The sequence below is a fragment of the Fundulus heteroclitus genome, unplaced genomic scaffold (assembly GCF_011125445.2).
Source record: "Fundulus heteroclitus isolate FHET01 unplaced genomic scaffold, MU-UCD_Fhet_4.1 scaffold_62, whole genome shotgun sequence".
Classification (NCBI taxonomy): domain Eukaryota; kingdom Metazoa; phylum Chordata; class Actinopteri; order Cyprinodontiformes; family Fundulidae; genus Fundulus; species Fundulus heteroclitus.
Window position 1 is genome coordinate 1,251,082 of NW_023397055.1, and position 20,007 is coordinate 1,271,088.

Genomic DNA, 20,007 nt, shown 5'->3' on the forward strand with positions numbered 1-20,007 from the left:
TTGTTTGATTATACTGTATTAGTAATGACGTGCTGCTGACCTCTTAGTCAGATCAATCTTTAAAAAAAGAGATCTTAGTCTCAATGGGAGTTTATCTTGTTAAATAAAGGTTTTAAAAAGTATTATAATTAATCTATTTTTTCTCCCCTTGTGTCCATCTCTCAGCAGCATCATATCCACCAAGCATGGCACAATCACAGAGAAACCGCTACTGCAGTGTCCCACAGTGTTCGAACAACAAAAAAAACTTTCCATATCTCAGTGTTCATGACTTCCCGGCTGATGCTGAGACTGGAGCCCATTGGGTGACGGCAATAAGAAGAGACGAGGGGCCAAATTTTAAAATCCTTCGTGGCAGTACTTACGCCTGCAGTCAGCACTTCTCTTCCGAGGACACCTATGTTTCTGCAAGTGGTCTTTAACAAATTAAACTCCATCTTTCTTTCTTAAAGATAATTGAGTTATAAGTTTATTTAGCTATTCCCAAGATAATTTCAGTGGCTCACCACGTAAATTTTTATTAGAGCTGTCAAAAACAATTTGTTAATGAAAGGAAATTAATCTGAAAAATTAATTAATTTCTGCACATACAAATGGTTTTTAAAAATACTCACCTGTACACGGTGATCGCACATTGTCTCTTTCTCCTGCATTGTTTACATTTCAATTGTTTACTGTTAAATCACTGCTGCACTTTATCCTGTAATTTACTGTAATTCTCAAGTTGTATGCAAACGGAATTTCGTTCTGTACGCACTCTGTGCATACAAAATGACAAATAAAGTTGTCTAAGTCTAAGTCTAATTGTCACGATTTGTCCATGGATGAACCCAGAACCACACACAGGACTTAAAATGAAAGTCTTTATTGAAGGTTTGATGGGATGGAGGGTGATGTAACCAGCGAGGTAGAACTGCACGGGAACAGGGTGATGGTGTTGGCAGGAGCTGATGGCCCGGAGAGAGACTTCTTGGAACCAGGAACAGGCAGCAGGGTCCACACCTCGGCAGAGAATTGACAGTTCAGGGGAGAACCCACCAGAGCTCGGCAGCAGGCTCTTCTGTAAGGCAGAGGGGAACCGGAGCAAGGCAGCAGGATAAACAGGACAGGTAAAAGGTAAAATGGACAGAGCTGCTATGAAGTATCTATGTAATAAATAACTAAAATATATGAAGTGTGATGTCTGAAGTTTTTTAAAATCCAGGTTTTTTTGGTCAGTTCCTGAAAAATAACAGTATAGGACACAAGGGGTTTGCCCCGACAGCAGCATAATCCATAAATACTATAGTGAACTGATTATTAGTGTGCATGCAGTGTGCTTGCAACATTATTGACAGTGTCTTTCTCAGTCTATGATGTCCTAAACTATCACAGTTTTAACAGGAATGGGCAGAATTATTTTATTAATTGAGGCTCCAGATCTACTGACGAGACTGAGAAACACACTGAACCCACAGAGGAATTTTGTGGGATACTGCAAAGTCTGCAACCTCAGTAAAATACTACACAAAAAAAAAAACGGGAGGGAATGAGGCTCCTCATTTTTATTCATAGAGCTCTGACCAAGTGGCCAAAAGCATTGACACTGTTCCAAAACAAAGTATGAAAAGGCTCAACATTATACATCAACTATATCCCTGGTGTGACTCATTGACTAAAAGCTGTGAAACAGAATAGCTGATATAGCAATAAAGCTAGCGTAGCAATATAATGGAGAAATAGAAAACTAATAAATGACAAAAGTCCTGTTGGTAGCATAGCTATCATTATCCTAGCATCTATGCTAACAACAGAGCTAAAAAGACAAAGCTCTTACCTTCATAATCGAAAAGGTACTGTTCCACAAAGAACTTGTCATCTTTGTCGAGTTTGGAGGCTGGTGTGGCTGAAAGCTTTTGTACCAGTCTGTGCACGTCTCCCAAACGAAATTTGGGTAGATTGGTGAGGGACTGTGTGAATTCCCTATGTAAAAACACTGCTCACGGAGAAAGCGGAAGTAAAGATACCCTGCTTCACCGCAGAACGGAAGTTGCATGACGTCACTGTGAAAAGGGTCTATGACGCGTCTGTCGTATTGGCGTAGTCGCCCCGGCCAATGTCTATTGGCGCACAGACATATATACGTAGACGCGTCATAGGGCGCAATTTCGCACGTCAACGTCACCGCCATATTGTATGTGGCAGAAAAAAGTTTTGTGTGTGTTTGTGTTATGAATATAAGGAACAATTTGTTAAATCTAAACATTGTGGTCTTCATTATTTCATAAAACCGTGTCACATGTGAACCTTTAGGAACAGACTTTTTGGGGGAGTATTAAAGTGGTAAAATTAACAATATGTGGGAAAAAAAGCCCTAGGTCAATAAAGTAAAAAAAATAAATAAACTTGTAATATTACAAAAACAAAAATACTACGAATACAAAGTATATTCAGAGATTAAAGTCCCTCTGATACTGTTTAAGTGACTGAGTAACTGCAGATTTGCCACATTTAAGATGGCGGACGCTCTGACGCATCGCAGCATAGGCAGAACCCATCCAATGACGCGTCTACTCTTATATTATGTCTATGTATTTATGTTTATGTATTGGCGTCGTCGCCCCGCCCAATGAACGGCGGGAGCGAAGATTCTTCTTCTTCTGTTGAAGGCCGAGAAAAATACTTTAGTGCGCATTACTGCCACCAAGTGGTATAGAGTATAGTCCATGTTTTAATTCTGGTATGTGCCTGTATGCACAGTATAAGCAGATGCTATTCATTAGTTTTGTCTTCTTTGTTGAATTCTTAATAAATATTTTTATCCTTTTTCTTTTATATTCAGTTACATTCTGATGAATTTGATTATTCTGTGTTTTATTTCTTAATTTTACTATCCTACTTCACTACACCCACATGCCACCATCGTGCCACTGTATTATTATTCTCTCTCTCCTTTCTGTATGGATTTTTCAGCTGCTTCTATAATTTCCTTACAGACACACATGTTAATATCCTTTGTCATATAGATTTTTTTCTAAATTTGTTTGACTCAAATATCAAAATTCAGTCAAATCTGCCTCATGAAAGTTTAATTTCTTCACCTTTATATCCCTACTATTTAACATTAATCCTCTTAGATGGGATAATTATGACTGTCAACTGTTGTATTTTGTCAGCATCCGGATTATAAAAATTAATTATCCTACATTTGTCTTCTGTGCCACATATTTGAACTACAACATATTCCAGTTCTACAACTTTTCCTAATATCTGATATTGTATCCTTTAACTGCATTTCCTTCTTGTCAATCCCTTCTTATAATATTGTAACATTTAAAAACAAATCTATATTTGGTTTTAACCATGTATCCTATATACCTATAATCTCTGGTTCACTTTCTCTTCCTCCTAATTACGTTTTACTTGTCAAACATAATGTCAAACATTTATTGTCAAGCATCCTCCAATCGTCCATCTTTTCACGTCCTCTTCCGCTACCTACTGGTGTCCACTCATCAAAATCAGCATCCTCTTTATCTCCTACCCGTGTTTCCATTCTGAGCAGTTCACATACCGGTTTATGCAAATAAAAAATCATTCTGAATTACACACTATCACTCAGTGTTAGTCTCATTATGGAGAACAAAAACAGGACAAAGTCATAATAAATATATTATTGTCTTTTATTAATTGGTGCATTTTAACCCATCCATCCATTTTATGTCACGTTTATCCCTGTTGGGGTTGTGAGGGGTGCTGGTGTCTATCTCCAGCTGTCAATGGGCGAAAGGCGGAGAACACCCTGGACAGGTCACCAGTGTGTCGCAGGTGCATTTTAATTATCTTGGTTTATTAATTGTATTGGTTTATTTATTGCGGCCATTTATATATTTCTGCTTTTATTTTTAATAAAATGCTACCAGTTTTGGTCCTCCATAATCAAGTCGCTCATCTTTAAAATGGAGTTCACAAAGCCCCAGACTGCAAAAAATAAAGGAAATCTTTGTTGAAAAACATAAACACTGACAAGAAATATTACTAAAGCAATTATTTATCAAGTTATAAAAGAACATTGATGATACTATACTTGCATAGTTAATTAGAAAATTGTGAGGATTTGAAGTGTTTATTAAAGTGCAACAACCTTCCTTTGAAACAGTAGATGATGATTAAAAATCTTACATGACAAAAATAGATCCTTCCTTTAAAAGAAAAAAAAGAGTATATAGGAGTAAAAATTCAGCCATCAGAGCTAAATATCTATTTTCTCCAAATAAAGACATGTCAAAGAAATTGAAAAAAATCACAAAACAGATTTTATGGAGTAGTAGTGGGATCTTCACAGATGAACCCAAATCTATTTTAGAAAAAACAACAAGATGCAAGGCAGCTACTGAGGTTTGTTTCCTTACCTCCAGCAGCCACCAGAGGGCGCCATAAATCACTCTCTGGAAATAAATAGAACAAAATATAAAGAAATCTACTCAAACTCTTTGACCGAAATTTAGCTGACAAATTGAATAATTTGGTGTCCTATTTAGTAAAACTATGGAGTTTATGAAGGATTACAACAAGTTGTGAAAATAAGAACGTTGAACTGAAATAAGAACCTTATTCCACAAGCATCAGGGCAGACGTGATGGCTTTCATATGCTGGTATGTTCTGGTTGTTGTTCAGTATTTGCCTTTTAACTCCTTTGCATGTTCTTACATCTAAACACTGACCTCCCATTTGTTGAAGTCTTCATTACTGTGGCCATGCCCTCCTTAATAGTCAATTTAGGAAAACATTTCATCACGTCTCTTCAGCTTCAGTGCGTACTACTGCAGTGTTTTCATTGTGTTTATTATTTAAAGGCTATTTGAAGGTTCTGGCCTGTTGATGTATTACTTTATCTCCAGCACTCAAACACCTCTCTCTAAAGTGATTAGATTTCTAGAATCTTTCTAAAACTATCAGATTGCTCATATTGCATCGCTTCTGCTTTTTACAGAACCTTCTAAATATAGAACTACAGTCAGGGAATATTAAATATGTAGCAACTGTCAACCATCTTTTTAATCGCTTCTGGGTGCAGGGAATCCAGGTTCTAATGCGCTTACAGAATGATGTCCAGTTGTATATACTTTTTGTCATACTCTGTGGTGTAGGTGCAGGTCTGGTTTTCTCTCTCTCCTCTGCAGGGCTGGACGGTCAGGTGCATCAGAGCCAATCAGAACCCTTTATAAGGAGCTGGAACCAGCGTGGTACAGAACAACTCCTTGTTAGAACCCTGAAACCTTGGAAACCTGAACCTAACTAAGTTCCTTTGTTTAATTCCTCCTAGAATCGTGGATCCTGCCGGTGAGATACCTGGAACCATAGCCTCTGGACCCTTGTCAGCAAGACTCCAGCAAAACTGCCTAGAACCCGAGAAGAACCACGGATCTTTCTGTTCAGCCCTCCTGCCTGTCCACCCTCCTACAAACCAACACAGAGAAAGCAACCGGAGCTGTACCGACAACCCGGCCCTATGGACAGCACTTTTCCCCAGACTGAACTCAAGCCTCCTCCTCAGTGAGTTTATCCTCCCAACTTTATTTTCACAATCCAAACCCAAGTATTCACCAGCCTGTCAATCTTTCATTAAATGAAACACCTTGATCTTGTTCAGCTACATTCTGACAATAAACACTTTAACTAAACCGTCTGCCTCAGTAATTGCTCTCATTCAGAGTCTCACGTCCTTATCATGACACTTTTATTTATATTTATATATATATAATGTATGAAATCGGCATAGCAGTCCGAAGCTTCTTTAATCCCAGTGATAATGTTGGGAGTAAAGCACTATAGACTCTATGAAAGGTCAATGAACAGGAGCTAGCAGCTGTTATTAAGGGTATTCAGATGGAGCAGAAATTTACTCCAGAACTTACTCTGGATGTAAACCCTGCTTTCTGAAATGGGCCCTGGAGGTGTGTCGTTTAGTGTAACTGAATATCTATCTGATTGGAACCAGATTAACACAACAGATGATCTAATGCAGAGCGTCTTCAGTAAGACAGACCGCTACTGGACATCCTTCCTGCTTACAGCCATCACCATCAACAACAACCCACTGAAGAAACCCCTTTGAGTTACACCAGTAATTCATTTGTCTTTGGGATTAATAAAGTATTATTGAATTGAATTGAATCTAATCTGTTTAAAAATGTAAACATTTAAACGGTGGAACTATAAATCTTTAATACATTTGTTTACATTTGATCCATTTCCACTTTTGTTCTGGAAAATGTGTCTTCTTAATCTAGATTAAAGGTTGTGTCTGGATTCTTCTAGTTTGGTGTGAAATAAAATGTTAAGCTTCAGGCCAGACATATACAGGCTTGGTGAAGGTGTTTCCAGGAGCGTTCCTCTGATGGTTTCTAGAAAGATGTCTAAACTAAGAAGTCTAAACTACGGGATGTGGACAGGAAACTAGAGCTCAGTGACTAAGGAGGAGGGGGCGGGGCTTCACTCCATATAAACTGGTCAGAGTTGCTCTCACATCACCAGCAGCAGGATGGAGGAAGCAGCTCCACTCTGGCCACTCTGTAAGTCACACTGTTATTTATGCAAACTGTTATTATTTTGTATGACTTTAAATTTCCATTTTAAGATCCTACAGCAGTCTCTTTATTATGCTTTAGTAGCGATAGATATTTCTGTTGTTTTTATACCTAAACACTTAATTTTGTATTTCAGTTGGAGTGCTGCTGCTGTGCTCCACAACATCTCAGGGTGAGTCAAAGTTCATCCTTACAGTTTCTAAGATGTTACCATCTCAAACTGGTGAGAAGTAATGATGCTAATTAATAGATTAGGGTTCACAGAGGGGTCAGGAGACATGGTAATTGGTTTTAGCTCATATCTGTCAGTTGTGACAGATTGTGAGGAACTGTTTAGGTGAATAAATGAACATTGAGTTTTCTTATTCTCTTCAGCTGGTGTGACTGTGAGTCCCAGCAGATCTCAGTTCTTTAGAGGAGAATCTGTGTCTCTGAGCTGTGAGGAGGACAGCAGCTCTGCTGGATGGACTGTGAGGAGAAACACAACCAGAGGAACCAGGACTCAGTGTGGAGATGGATGGGGGATACCAGCTGGTTCTACCTGCACCATTGGCTACCTGGACCCATTGGACAGTGGAGTTTACTGGTGTGAGTCCAGAGAGGGAGCAGCCAGCAGCAGCATCCAGCTCAATATCACTGGTAAGATCAGACACACAATCTATGTATTCACACAACGCAACCTTTAGAGTTTATTACAATTTTACATTTTGTAACTTTTGAGGGATTTCATACTCAGGCTGGAAGCTGGAAAACAGATAATAAATGTTTTATTTATTTATTTATGTGATTATGTTATTTATTTATTTATTTAAACATTTATTATCTCTCAGCTATCACATTACACATATCAGATTAAATAATACATATAATTCAGCAATAATATCAAGGTGTTACTCTATTGTATCTGTTGCTTTATGTCTGTTGGTTGTGCTGTTCTTTTTGCGTCTCTTTCCAGGTGATGAAGCAGACGGAGAAGGTTTTATCATTCTCTCCCTTTTATCTCTACTTTCTTTCACCTCTTCTCTTTCTTTTCTTATCTTGTTCTTCCTTTACTCTCCTACTTTCCCATTGTCCACATAATGTGATTACCTCCCACATGAATCACAATAAAGCTATTTGCTTGCATAAATCAAGCGGGGCACTATGTCAAAAGCTGTTTGCTCCACTTGTGAAAGTAAAATCTGTCGAGCTCTATCTGGCATTAAGACATCAATTCTTATTGCCACATTGCTGGACAGGACACTGGGAAAATAAATAAATGTGTCAAAAAATGTCCTGCAAAAATGTTGTCTAGTATTTGTTGTGTCTAATAGCTTTATAACCTGTTATGCTGATATTCAATAAGTAGAACTGTATAATATTTTAAGATAATTGTATTGTAATCAGTGCATTGATTTGAGATTTGGTAGTTTTTAGTTTTAGAATCATTATTCTCATTGAAAATTGCTTTAAACATCCTGTAACTTAGAAGTTTACATGTTTTGTCTAAGGAAGTAGAAAAAACAATATAGATGAACTCTCAGCTCAAACTGTACATATAAGTAGTTTTATCTTTGAAATCCAAGGTTAAATAGGTTGGCAGTACAAACGGTTAAGTGTTTTTGAAACATGTTGCTTCTGTTTTAACTATTAATGATGCAATCATTGTTGCTTTATTGCACAAATAGACATTTCTGGTGCATGACTGAGCTAAAACTATGTCTGCCTCTGTGTTGAGGTGGATCAGTGATCCTGCAGAGTCCTGTCCTCCCTGTGATGGAGGGAGATGACGTCACTCTGAGCTGTCAGGCAAAGACCGCTCCCTCCAACCTCCCAGCTGCTTTCTATAAAGATGGCTCCCTCATCAGGACTGAGCCTGCAGGTCACATGACCCTCCACCATGTGACCAGCTCTGATGAAGGCCTCTACAGGTGTAGCATCAGCGCTCATGGAGAGTCTCCATCCAGCAGGATCTCTGTCTCAGGTCAGCAGCTTCACTAAATGTGGAGAATATCTGAACACCCATGAAAAACCATCCAGTGTGACATTAAAATCACATTTTTATTATAGAGAAACCTCCAACCACCACCACGGCGTCTACCACAGGTGAGGAGATTAAAACGCTAACTTACCTTTCTGAGTGTTGCAGTCAGATTGATTTAGTACTCGTCTTTTTTCTAGAGCAACCCACCAACATGTCTGTCTCTACAGCAACACCACGTCCTGATTCTCCTGACAATCTCTTCTCAGTGCTGGTTCCCATTGCATGTGTCTGTGTTTTGCTTCTCCTGGTGTTGCTGGTTGTCCTGGTGAGACACTTTCACAGCAAACCTAAAGGTCAGACAAACCTCTTGGTCGTGTCACATGACTGCATTTAAAGATTGTTTTCAGATATTCCTGAAGCATCTTTGTGTTTATATTGGGTTCATTTCAGGTAATAAAGAAAGAGGAGAAGAGGATGAAATCATGTACAGTGATGTGAAAACATCCCAAAGAAATCAGGAAACCAAACCAAGCAAAGGTAATTATGATTGTGTCCATGTGTTAATGTTTTTAGGCATAATCAAAAATCCTGACACTTGTGCTGCTTTTCATAGGTTGTTTTTCAGATTAGATAGATTTATTTAATGTCTACCATGAGCTTTGAGTGTTGCAGCTTTTGTTCACACAACTCTGCATGTCATGTGAATCTTGACAGCTATTTTGTATACATTTAATGTCTGTGAGCCCTGTAAAGTATGCTCAAGATGAGCTGAAGTAACTTTTTAACAAAATTCTAGACACATCTTCCTAAAATGAGCTTGATTTTTATTGAGCTAAACTTGCTGGCTAAGAAACAAGAGTTTTTCACTTTCTCAAAAATCGTTTTGCTCAAAGATCAGAGATCGTATCATAGTTTTTATGTCAGCATTGGATATGTACAGGACATAGGCAGCTACCCAAAGTTGCAACCATGAATATAAACCATAAATGTACTAAATGCAACTAAAATAAGTAAAAAGTTTCATAAGCATTAAGTGTAGAATAAACAATGCCAAGACATTCCTTACAGTAGGTCCTTGATTTAAAAACACAAGTAAAACAAAGAGACTAAAGGCAATAAAAAGACAAAGTGACAGTTTAGAGTCAGTCCCGGTTTTTCTCTGCCATCACAGACACAGTCTGGATGTTCATGGGAGATAAAAGCTGTTATGGAGGTGGTAGTAAAGCAATAGTTCAAACATAAATGCTTAGAGACAGATTAAACATACTTGTATGTGAGTACATGCCGGTTCTTCAAAAGTCCCAGTGGGTAGAGGTGAGTGAAACTTGTTGTTCAGTATCTAGATTATTGTTGGTAGCTGCAGAGACCACAAAAATCACCTGTGGTGTTCCCCAAGGGTCCATCCTGGGTTCCTCCTGTTCCATATCTACATGCTCCTCTAGCTTAGATCATAAAAACAGCATCAGCTATCATCACTATGCAGACGACACACAGCTCTACATCACCATGTCACCAGGTGACTATAAACCCAATAAAGCACTGAGTAAATGTTTAATAATATTTGGACCAATAGAGGAAAGATCAAAAGTTAGCACACAGCTTCAGCTGCTTCAGCTACAAAACTATAAAAAAAAATCTGCGACAGACTGGTGACCTGTCCAGGGTGTACCCCGCCTGTCGCCCATTGAACACTGGAGATAGGCACCAGCAACTCCCATGACCCCATGAGGGATAAGCAAAGAAGAACATGGATGGATGGATTAGACTAAGACTAAGAAAGCAGAGAACATCACCCCAGTTCTAAAGTCTCCACACTGGCTCCCTGTATCTCAGAGAATAGATGAATGGCTCAGCACCTAAGTACATCACAGACTTGGCTTTGTAGCATGTGGGGCCACATCCTGACTCGGTGAGGTGTTGTAGATGCATCTCTGCAGACAGATCTGCAGGTTCTGCTATGCTTCAGCTCATTACCAGGTAGGTTGGGTGGACTAGGAACGCTTTATGATAACCTTTAGGTGTGTAATAAAGTCACTTTAAGGTTAGAGTTGAGGAAACCATTTAGTGCCTTGCAAAAGTATTTATGTCCTTTGGCATTTTTTAGGTTTTCTTGCCTCACTGCCTGGAATTAAAATGGATTGCTTGAGAGTTTGGACCATTTCATTTACATGACATGTCTACAACTTTGAAGATGGATTATTTTGTTGTGAATCAACAACAAATATGACTGCATGTCAGAAAACTCTGGTGTATGTGAAGTCAATAGCTTGTAGAGACTTCAGCAGCAATTCCAGCTGCCAGTGAAACTGCACAATTCTGGTGCAGCTTTAGCAGACTGCTTCAGGTAGTTGTCCTGCTGGAAGGTGAAGCTCCATCCCAGACTCAGATCACAGGCAGACTGAGAGCTTCTGCTCCACAACATCCCTGTTTTTAGCACCAGTGTTCTGATCTCTGCAGCTGAAAAGCATCCCACAGCATGATGCTGCCTCCACCGTGTTTCACTGTGAGGATGGTGTTCTTGGAATGATGGGATGTGTTGGGTTTGGTTCAGACAGCATTTTCCTTGCAGGCCAGAAAGTTCAAAATGTATCTTATCTGACCAGAGTTCCTTCCTTCATACATTTGGGGAGTTGCCCATGTGCCTTTCAGCAAACTCAAAAGCTGCCGCCTTCTTTTTACCAACAAGTAATGTATTTTTTCTGCTGCTCTTCCATGAGGCCCAGCTCTGTGGATCTTACGGCTTATTATGGTCCTGTGGTCAGATCCTCCAGTCTCTGTGAACCTCTGCAAAGGTCACCTGTTCAGGATGACCTTTGGTCTCTGTGCTGCCTCTGATGAATGCCTTCCTGGTGCGGTCTGGGAGCTCTGGTGGTCAGACCACTAGTTTGTTGTGGTTTATAACCCCACCCTGACTTGTTATTCTCAACAACTCTGTCCCTGACTTGTCTGAGGAGCTTTATTATACAGATACACGTCACCTGATGTGCTCAGATCCAACTAGCTTCAAGTTCACACTGGTAGCGGTTGAAAACACATTAAAATAAAGATATAATCTAAATACTGACTGTACACACAGTGTGAACAGAAGTCAGTTTAATGTCCTGATGGGTCAATCGTTAACTTTAACACCCTCTGTTTTCTGAGCAGACAGTTTTCCCAGTGACAGACGACCTTAGAAGCATGAATAATTTAAACAGTAGGAACTATTTTACGTGGTGTCAGCAGTTTCTCTGTCAACACCGAGCAAAAATAGATCTCTGGTGCAAACATTAGAGGAACTGAAAGGAATATTGAATATGTGCAATATAGAAAATTATGAACACAGGTATTTCTGGAAACTACGTTCCTGTCTGGAAACTGAATTTTTTAGATAATTTAAAACATTTGTAACAAGGATAAAATATATTCAGAAAAAACATAATAAAGAAGAAAATGTTCCAGCGTGACTCTGTTTTAAGCAGCTGACCAAATGTTTTAATGAGAAAGGCTTTTCTGTCCAAACTGACCATAATAATCTGTACTGCAACAATTAATAGAATACATATCTACTTTTTTATTTTGCTGCTGCCTTCATTCCAGGTTTCAGATTAGAACCAGCAGATAAAAACTAAGTGGATCTCTGGCTGGTTTGGTTTCCAGCAGATCACTGAATATTTAGCTCTTCTTGCTGGACTCTGCAGCAGTTTGGGCTTTTTCTCATCGTTCTGCAGTCGACCAGTTTCCTCTTTCTGTACTTCAGCTGTAATCTGAGCTACAAATGTTTGACTACTTTTCCTTTTTAAAAAAAACAACAAAAAAAAACATTTTTTTATTTCTCCAATGATTGATGTTTTCTTCAGTTGCAGGCAGCTTTATCTGATGAAGTGAATGTGATGTTTTCACAGGCAGCGATCCGGCATCAGTTTACTCAGCGGTGAGGACAGGAGATGTGACTTATGGAGAAGTTGTCATCAAGAAAAAGAAGAAGAGGCAGAAGTCACACATAGGAGGTAATAAGTTCTCTCATGCAGACGGGTTGCTTAATGTTGGACACTTCCTCTTTTCTGGAACCGCTTGCTCAGTTTTTACTCTTTCTTTGAGTAAAAAAGAAGAGATGAAGCAGGTGCTTCCTGCATTCAACATGACCAGAGTGACTAGCTTTCTACGGCTGTTCAGAGTTTAGAAGAATATGATAACAGCTTTACCAGGTATAAAGGTCAAAGGTTAGCTCACATTTAAAGAAAGACGTCCTTAAATGGTCAGTAAGTAACATCAGTGTCCCATTTGAACAATTTCTTCAGCTTGTTTAAAAGGGTCAGGATATAAAAGTAAAGATGGTCAACAAAACTATACGGATCAGAAGTTTGTTAGAGAACTACCAGCATCATGGAGACCAAGGAAGCCAGCAGACGGGTCAGGGAGAAGGTTCTGGTTCGGTTTAAAGCAGAACTTTTTTTTAAATACAGACATAACACCAAATCAAGGTTTTAGAAGTCTTTATTGAATAATTACATTTGCATTTACTCAACAGAATACACTAAAAGTACCAATACATTCTTTTTATCTGTTTTTCTTGGCATTGGGTTGTAGAATTTGTGATTTTTTTTTCATACTTAATTTTAGACAAATAACAGAAAAAAATGGATCCATCTTCTTATTTCAAAAGTTGTATGTTTTTTAAAAAAAAATAGTTTTTCAAAATCGAATGATAAAATTGAAATTCTGTGTTTTCTTTTAAATGAAAACAGATATTTATCAAAAATTATAAGTCCTTGTCTTTTAAAAGGTGACGTATCGTTAGCAGCTTTATGTTTTATTTAACTGGACTGAGGAGAAAACTTTCTCTGTGGATTGTTAAGGTTGCAGAACCCTGGCACAGAGGTCAGGCAGTTTGTCCTGTGATCAACAGTTGGCCGGTTCAATTCCCTGCTCTGATAGTCTCAGTTTTTGTGTCCTTGTGCAAGACACTTCACCTTAATGTCAGACTAGTTAAAAGCACTATAGAAGTACAAGCCATGGTCTAGTCAAAGAACTGTTTCTGTCTGTGGAAAGTTCCACAGAGACACACTGGGCTCAGTTTTTGTGGAACTTTATGAAACCTATCACTGTTTAAACGTTATTTTTAGACCAGCTTTACGTTCAACGCGTGCATTAAAAGGCCCAGATGCAGAAGTCCAGACCTGAGCAGACAGAAGCAGAAGCAGAAGTGGTTGTCTACGTCTGCTTCATGGCTTTGGGTCGGCACACAAAGCTCTCTGCAGCACGAGAAGATGCTTTGGTGGAGCCGACATGATCGTGTTTTTAAATCGGTTGTTGTGAGCAAAACTTTTTTGTCTGAAAACGAGAAGCTTTGGGCTGTCAAACATTTCCTCAGGAAAGATGAAGCAAGAACTGCAACAGCAACCAGAAATGAGGCAACCTTTGTTTTTTGTTTTTTTTACATAATTTCCCTCAGATTGTCTAAGAGAGTAACAACAGTTTTTTGCAGGTTTTGCAGCAGATCATTAAGAGAAGGTTGAACACTCTTATAGTTTGGGGCAAAGAGTAAAACTCTGTCTCAGAGCAGCTGTTAACGTTTCTGAATCAGATCAGGGGCTAGAGGACCTAACAGCGAAGCCGGCCTCCCTGCCTGGAGTTCAGAGGATCTGGTTGGTCAATATTGTGGCATTGGGGTTATTGCTCTATAGTTTAGTCACTCTTTGGTTTTGTGCTAGAGAAGAGCTATTAAACATCGTACTTTCAACATTATTCCACCACTGCTGATCAAACTTCGAACTTTCCTGGTGTTATTAGTCAGAGGAAGCAGCAGCCCTGCATTAATTCTAGCAGAGACGTCGCCGCTGTAGAAGACAGCGGGTCAGTCTTCTGGTTAAGATGAGACGGCGAGATCTTTGCACTGCACTGCCTCATGTCCACCTGGTGCATGTTCGCACTCTGGCCAGTAAAACAGATGAACTTCTTCCCCACAACAGAACCAACCTGGACTTTAGCTGATCTGCTGTCCTCTGTCTCACCGAGCTCTACAGAGCTCTAGTACTGGACACCAGGACACCAGGACACCAGCCCCAGGGAGTCGAACCCAAGACCGCTGCCCTAAAAATGACATTTCCTTACCAGAAAAAGTAAATGTACAGCTTCCTCCTTCAGATGCCGGCTGGCTATCTGACAACATCTGTGCTTCTCTTTAGTGGTCATCGCTTCCATAATTTTAGAAGTGGACTGTAGTTGAACTGGAGCCGGTAGACGTGTGAAGCTGCAGTTTTAACTTCTCACTTCTTTGTACACATTTCCATGATTTATATTTATTGAGGAGCTGAGACGGTGTTTAACATAAACCGATACGGTGCATCCTGTTTTGGGTTGTGGTGCCGTCCTCTGTCTGGTGTAGGACTCAACCCAGCACCCTGACCTTCAGAGGGGCTGAGATGGAGACGGGGCACAGCTTCACAATTACTGTGCACTCGCTATACTTTAAGATTCAGAAAAACCTTTTTATCCTGGTCTTTCACACAGTAACTTGGACAATGAAATGTAATATTAGATGTCCTCCCTTGACGCAACTGAGATAAAATCACGTCCCCCAACCTCAAAATCTACAGCCGGGAACAAAACCATGGCTGTTTTTAGTGTTTTATTGCATGGAAAACATGGATTCTTTATTTCCAAATTGATGGCATCAATGCGGCCTCCACTGTGTGGCAGCCATGTTCGTGTTGAGATCAGCCCAGCATAGCCAGGGCTCCCCACAGACCATCGGACCAGCTGTACCTGCTGTACCTGCTGTACCTGGACCTTCACACTGCATATGCTGAGCTGAGTGAGGAACATCACCAGCTGCATGTGGGCGAATAATGAACAGACAGCAGACAGGCCCAGCATGTGCATCCTTTCTGTTATATCTGTGAAGACTTGAGCATCAGAAGATGGAGATACCAAAAAAAAAACTGTGCCTAGAACAACCAATCACAGACAGCCATGTTGAAAGCTGTTTCCTGGGTCGTACCACCTCATTGCTGTAGTTGGATGTTTCTCTGGACTGAGTGAGAAAGACAGGAAAAAACACGAGACTCACACCAGATGCATGATGGTCAGACATGATGCCTCCTAGACTAGGATGACATTTCAAGAGTGTTGCATTATAGGTCTGTATGAGGGCCTGCTGTGGTGTGTCCAGTGTGCTGGTTCCTGGGTCCACCAAGATGGCAGAAATGATCAGATGTTTATCTACTATTAATAGTTATTTTTTGGGGTTTGTAAAAGGATCTACTAAAGGTAACGAGTAGCTGTTACTGTCTTGGCGTCAATAACCCTCCTAGCATCTTCATTAGTAAAAGCTTTTTAATCCCCGGGAGGTTGAATCTAATAGTCCAAACCAAGGCAGAGACCAAAGTGAGTTTAAATCTTCTTAAAATAACTAATTTCCTGAGTTGATCATGATGAGATCATCAGATGGAGAGTCAGTGTGTATTAATAGAGAATTAGCAGCTAAATTTTTGGTGAGCAACATCTGCAGGATGTTCTCCACAGGGTCATTTCAATACACAACCGCTCAGCCTCAGGCAAACCCACAACTTCACCCCTGTCAGGTTTCATCAAGTACTTAAAGTTACTTAAGGCCTCTAATTCTATTGATGTACGACTTTTAAAGACCCCATGAAAACCATGATGACATACAGTTCATGCATGCAGCGCCTCAGGAGCCTGGAGATGATGCCATCCAGACCTGCAGCTTCCTTACTTTGGTCTTTGCAGAATGTTCCTCACCTGGAGCGTTGAGAGGGACAGGGTGGTGGAGGGGGGGGGGTCATTAGTGGAGTCATCTGAAGCAGAGGGGGTGGATGACAGCAGACGACGCTGTCAACCTGGCCCTTCACCACATTCTCCAGCACCTGGACACTGCAGGAACCTATGCCTACTTTGGTGACAAATAGTGAATTTTAGTGTTGTATTTAATACTGTTCCTTTCCAAAATAAGACCTAATATAGCTGTAAATAGTTGAATGTATCTGTAAGCTGCTGATTCTGAGAAGGGAATTAAATGCTTATTGTGGAATCGTAGTAATTTTCCGACTTTTAATTTGATGGCATGTACTGGGTTAGGCAGGGAAATCTATTGGCCAGCCCCACCAAGATTTTTTTCCACAAGGCGCCACTGCTCCAGGACCTGTACGCCTCCAGGACTCTGAGGCTGCAGGAAGATTGTGGCTGATCCCTTCACCCCAGTCACAGACTATTTCAGTCACTTCCCTCTGGCAGGAGGCTGCAGTCCATCGGGACCACAACCTCACGCCACAAGAACAGGACTTACATTTTGTTCTGTCTGCACCATCAACACCAAGTCAAATTCCTTGTAAGTCCAAACTTACTTGGCGATTAAACTTGATTCTGATTCTGAACGATGTGCAGTTCTGGGTAGACAAACAGGCAGGTGAGGGTTTCTGCAGCATGGCTGGGTCGGGGGTGGGGTGGGGGGGGGCTTGCTGGTCAAACCTGAGGAAGTGCAGGTTTAGCTCACCCATCTCAGGTCACCATGTCATCCAGACATCATGATGTTATTGTCTTGCAGCTGCACCTCCATTTTCTTCCTTTAACTGTTTTCCTTCTCTGATCTTCCTCCTCAGTCTTTTCTGTACATCTTTCATTTTGTATTTATTTCCTGAACTGAAAGCCCTTTCCTTCTCTCACAGCAGTGATTTTTTTTTTTTTTTTTTTTTTTATCTCCGGGTTCATTGCTTTGTAGATGCACCTCACCTTCATCAGGGATACAGTGAAGTCCAGTCCACACAGAAGTTGATGTAGTCTGTGATGCATTTTGTTATTTGATCCAAGTCTTCCCAGTGAGGATCACACAGTTCATCTCACATACTCTGTCAGGGCTTCTTCTGCCTCCCCTGTCCATTTCCTCACACAACTGGTTGAAGGGAAGGTTACAACTGGTTCTCTGTTGTACACAGGCAATTTAAAGCAAATTGTGGTTGGATGAGCGCAGGGGAGGGAGAAATCAAGCATTATATGCCTCTTTACGATTAATAGACAATAAGTCCACATTTGTATTGTCCATAGTTTTTCAGGTAACATGCTGTTAAAAGGCAGGGAGGGTGGAGGACAAGAATACATAGTTAAAATCCCCCAAAATTAGAAAAAGACCCTGGTGGTGTTTTGCTTGCATTCGTCTCACAACAGTGTGGATGACATCACAGGCTGCCTCGTTGTTTGCAGACAGGGTTCATGCTCTGTTATTGCGATCATATGTAAAAACTCTACAGGAAGCATGCAGCACGGGTATATAAACAGTTTCCGGTCTTTTAATAAAGCATCAAATTCCTCCCCTACATTTAATATAGACTTTACATCTCCCACGATAATGGGTGGAAACACGGGTCTACATGTTTTCCTCCAGTTATGCCGGCTTCTCCTCACCCGCCTCCCACAACACTTCCTCCTCATCTCCCTGGGATTTTCTGGCCAAGCTGCTGCCTCTGTGGCTGGGTTGGGTTAGATAAGTTATAATTTTCTTGAAATGAGTGAATTCGTACTTTATTTGAGTAGGTAAATGAGATAATCTGCCAATGCAATAAGATTTATGCACTTAAAATAGGAAGAACTCATCTCCATCAACTTACTTCTAGGGCATTATATCTAATTATCTTATTTTAGGGGTAAAATTACTCATTTCATTGGCAGATAATCTTATTTACCTGCTCAAATCAAGGACAAATACACTAGTGTAGTAAGGGCTAGCAACTGATCCCTGGTATAAACAATGGCCTCACGCTGCCCTCTATTGTCCCCGAAAACCAATTACATGTAAAGTAGGATGAGCAGTAAAATTGACCACAGAACAGTTAGATCAATATTGAATTGCACAACCAGAGTAATAGAAAAAGGAGAAAAATATAGAAAACTTAGTAGAGATACGGAGCCACTCTCAAAAGCTGCCAGCTCACCCAGTGCTCAGAAAGAAATTATAAGGCATATGCAGATAAATCATTCTCTGCACACTCTACCAGATTTGTATGTGGATCTGGTGTTAACGTAGAAATCATTTAACAGAATCTGTGTTGGTCGTTTTCTGCTTGCAGAGAGTCAACCAGACCCAGACGTGGTCTACTCCTCAGTGAAGGGCCGCAGAGTCAACCACTGATCTGCAGCAGGTCTTCAACTGATCTTCAGGAACCAACGCTCACAAAGACTTTTTTAAATCTACCTCACTGGGACCAGATGATGACATCACTTCTGACTCACCTGGTTTCAGTGGCAGGTCAGGAAGCCAGAGGCCTGCCCTGAGTGTTGGACCCAGCGACCGGGCTAGCTGCCAGGAGCAATCTAAACTCACAACAAGCTAATGCTTTGCTTTCTGTGCATCTAAACCCTAAGCCTGTTCTCCAGCAGAGGTTGGATTGTTTTCCGTTTGTGGCGAATTTAGTGAAATACAAACCTTGGGAAGTAGAAATAACTCAGAAACAAAGCTGTCACTATATACGTGCAGCAGCCAAGTTGAAAATGTTGTACTTATGAAGGTAATTTAATGTTTAGCTCAATGAAAAGCCCTAAACGCCTGCGATAGGGAGAAATAATAAAATACACAACTGGCTGTAAATAGGACAGAGAAGATGTACTGATGCAGGAAATCTTTGATGTGTAAAATGAGCCATAAAATCCAATCCTCTCATCATGAGCATGAAAACCATTTTAACGTTGGGATTTAAGAATTTACATAACCTTTTCTGTTTTTCTGGGTGGACTACTGATGAAATATTTAACTTGAATGATTTTTAAAAACAACATTTAAGTGACCAAGTTTGCACATTTCCGCACACCGTGGGAAAACTAGTGTGATGTGAATGTAGACCCTAACTCCAGGAAAGAGGGCCCTCTGGTGGTTGAAAGCTGTAAACACAGTACCAATGACTCAGGCTCCATCAGAATATGGAGCACATTATTCTAGTCAAACCCGGGCCTACACAGCCTTCAGAAAATTAACTACAAATTTCCCTCCTTCTTCTCTCCGAAACATTTTTGTTAATTTCCGTGAGGTGGGCTGTGGCTATACGTCATGCAACACAAAGGATTGTGGGGCTCCTTATAGCTCCTTAGCACCAGTAAGGGACATTGCAAGGTTGCGATGCTAAAGGAGTTGTGAGAGGGAGCATACAGGCTCCTTGTCCTACCTCCTTCCTTACTGACTGCACTATTTGGACAGAACTTATCAGGGCGAGCGCTGACGCATTTCCGCTTTGGTTCAAGAGTCCCTACCGAAAAGACATTTTTAGATGAAGCCTTATATTTTTAACCATAAAGGACTTCCTCCTTTACTTCTCACTGAGGAGTCATAGGACACAGGAAGTCCCAGACTGAGAAGACGGTTCTAGAGTTTAACCGCACAGCTTTAAATGTTAAAAGTAAAGTGCTAATTAAATGTGTCACTGATACAATAGAACTAGTAAATCTACCTTAAACTCTCTTCCTCTGAAATGCTGCAGTTGTCAGAAAGA

At 40.4% G+C, this 20,007-nt stretch overlaps 2 protein-coding genes across 2 annotated transcripts; both read left to right on the top strand.

Annotated features, from left to right (window-relative positions):
* Positions 1 to 6,774: 6,774 nt before the first annotated feature.
* Positions 6,775 to 8,505, top strand: LOC118561368 (Fc receptor-like protein 5; the record flags this gene model as incomplete). The annotated part of the gene is made up of 3 exons (XM_036133424.1): positions 6,775 to 6,793; positions 6,946 to 7,209; positions 8,288 to 8,505. Coding segments are annotated over exons 1-3 (501 nt in total), but the record flags the coding sequence as incomplete, so codon positions are not given.
* Positions 8,506 to 8,521: 16 nt separating this feature from the next.
* On the top strand, positions 8,522 to 19,185 carry LOC105922364. Its single transcript, XM_036133404.1, has 5 exons — positions 8,522 to 8,655; positions 8,731 to 8,886; positions 8,984 to 9,070; positions 12,418 to 12,522; positions 18,595 to 19,185. The coding sequence occupies exons 2-5, from the start codon at positions 8,745 to 8,747 to the stop codon at positions 18,654 to 18,656; spliced, it is 396 nt and encodes a 131-aa protein (XP_035989297.1). The 5' UTR covers positions 8,522 to 8,655; positions 8,731 to 8,744; the 3' UTR covers positions 18,657 to 19,185.
* The last annotated feature ends 822 nt before the right edge of the window (positions 19,186 to 20,007 follow it).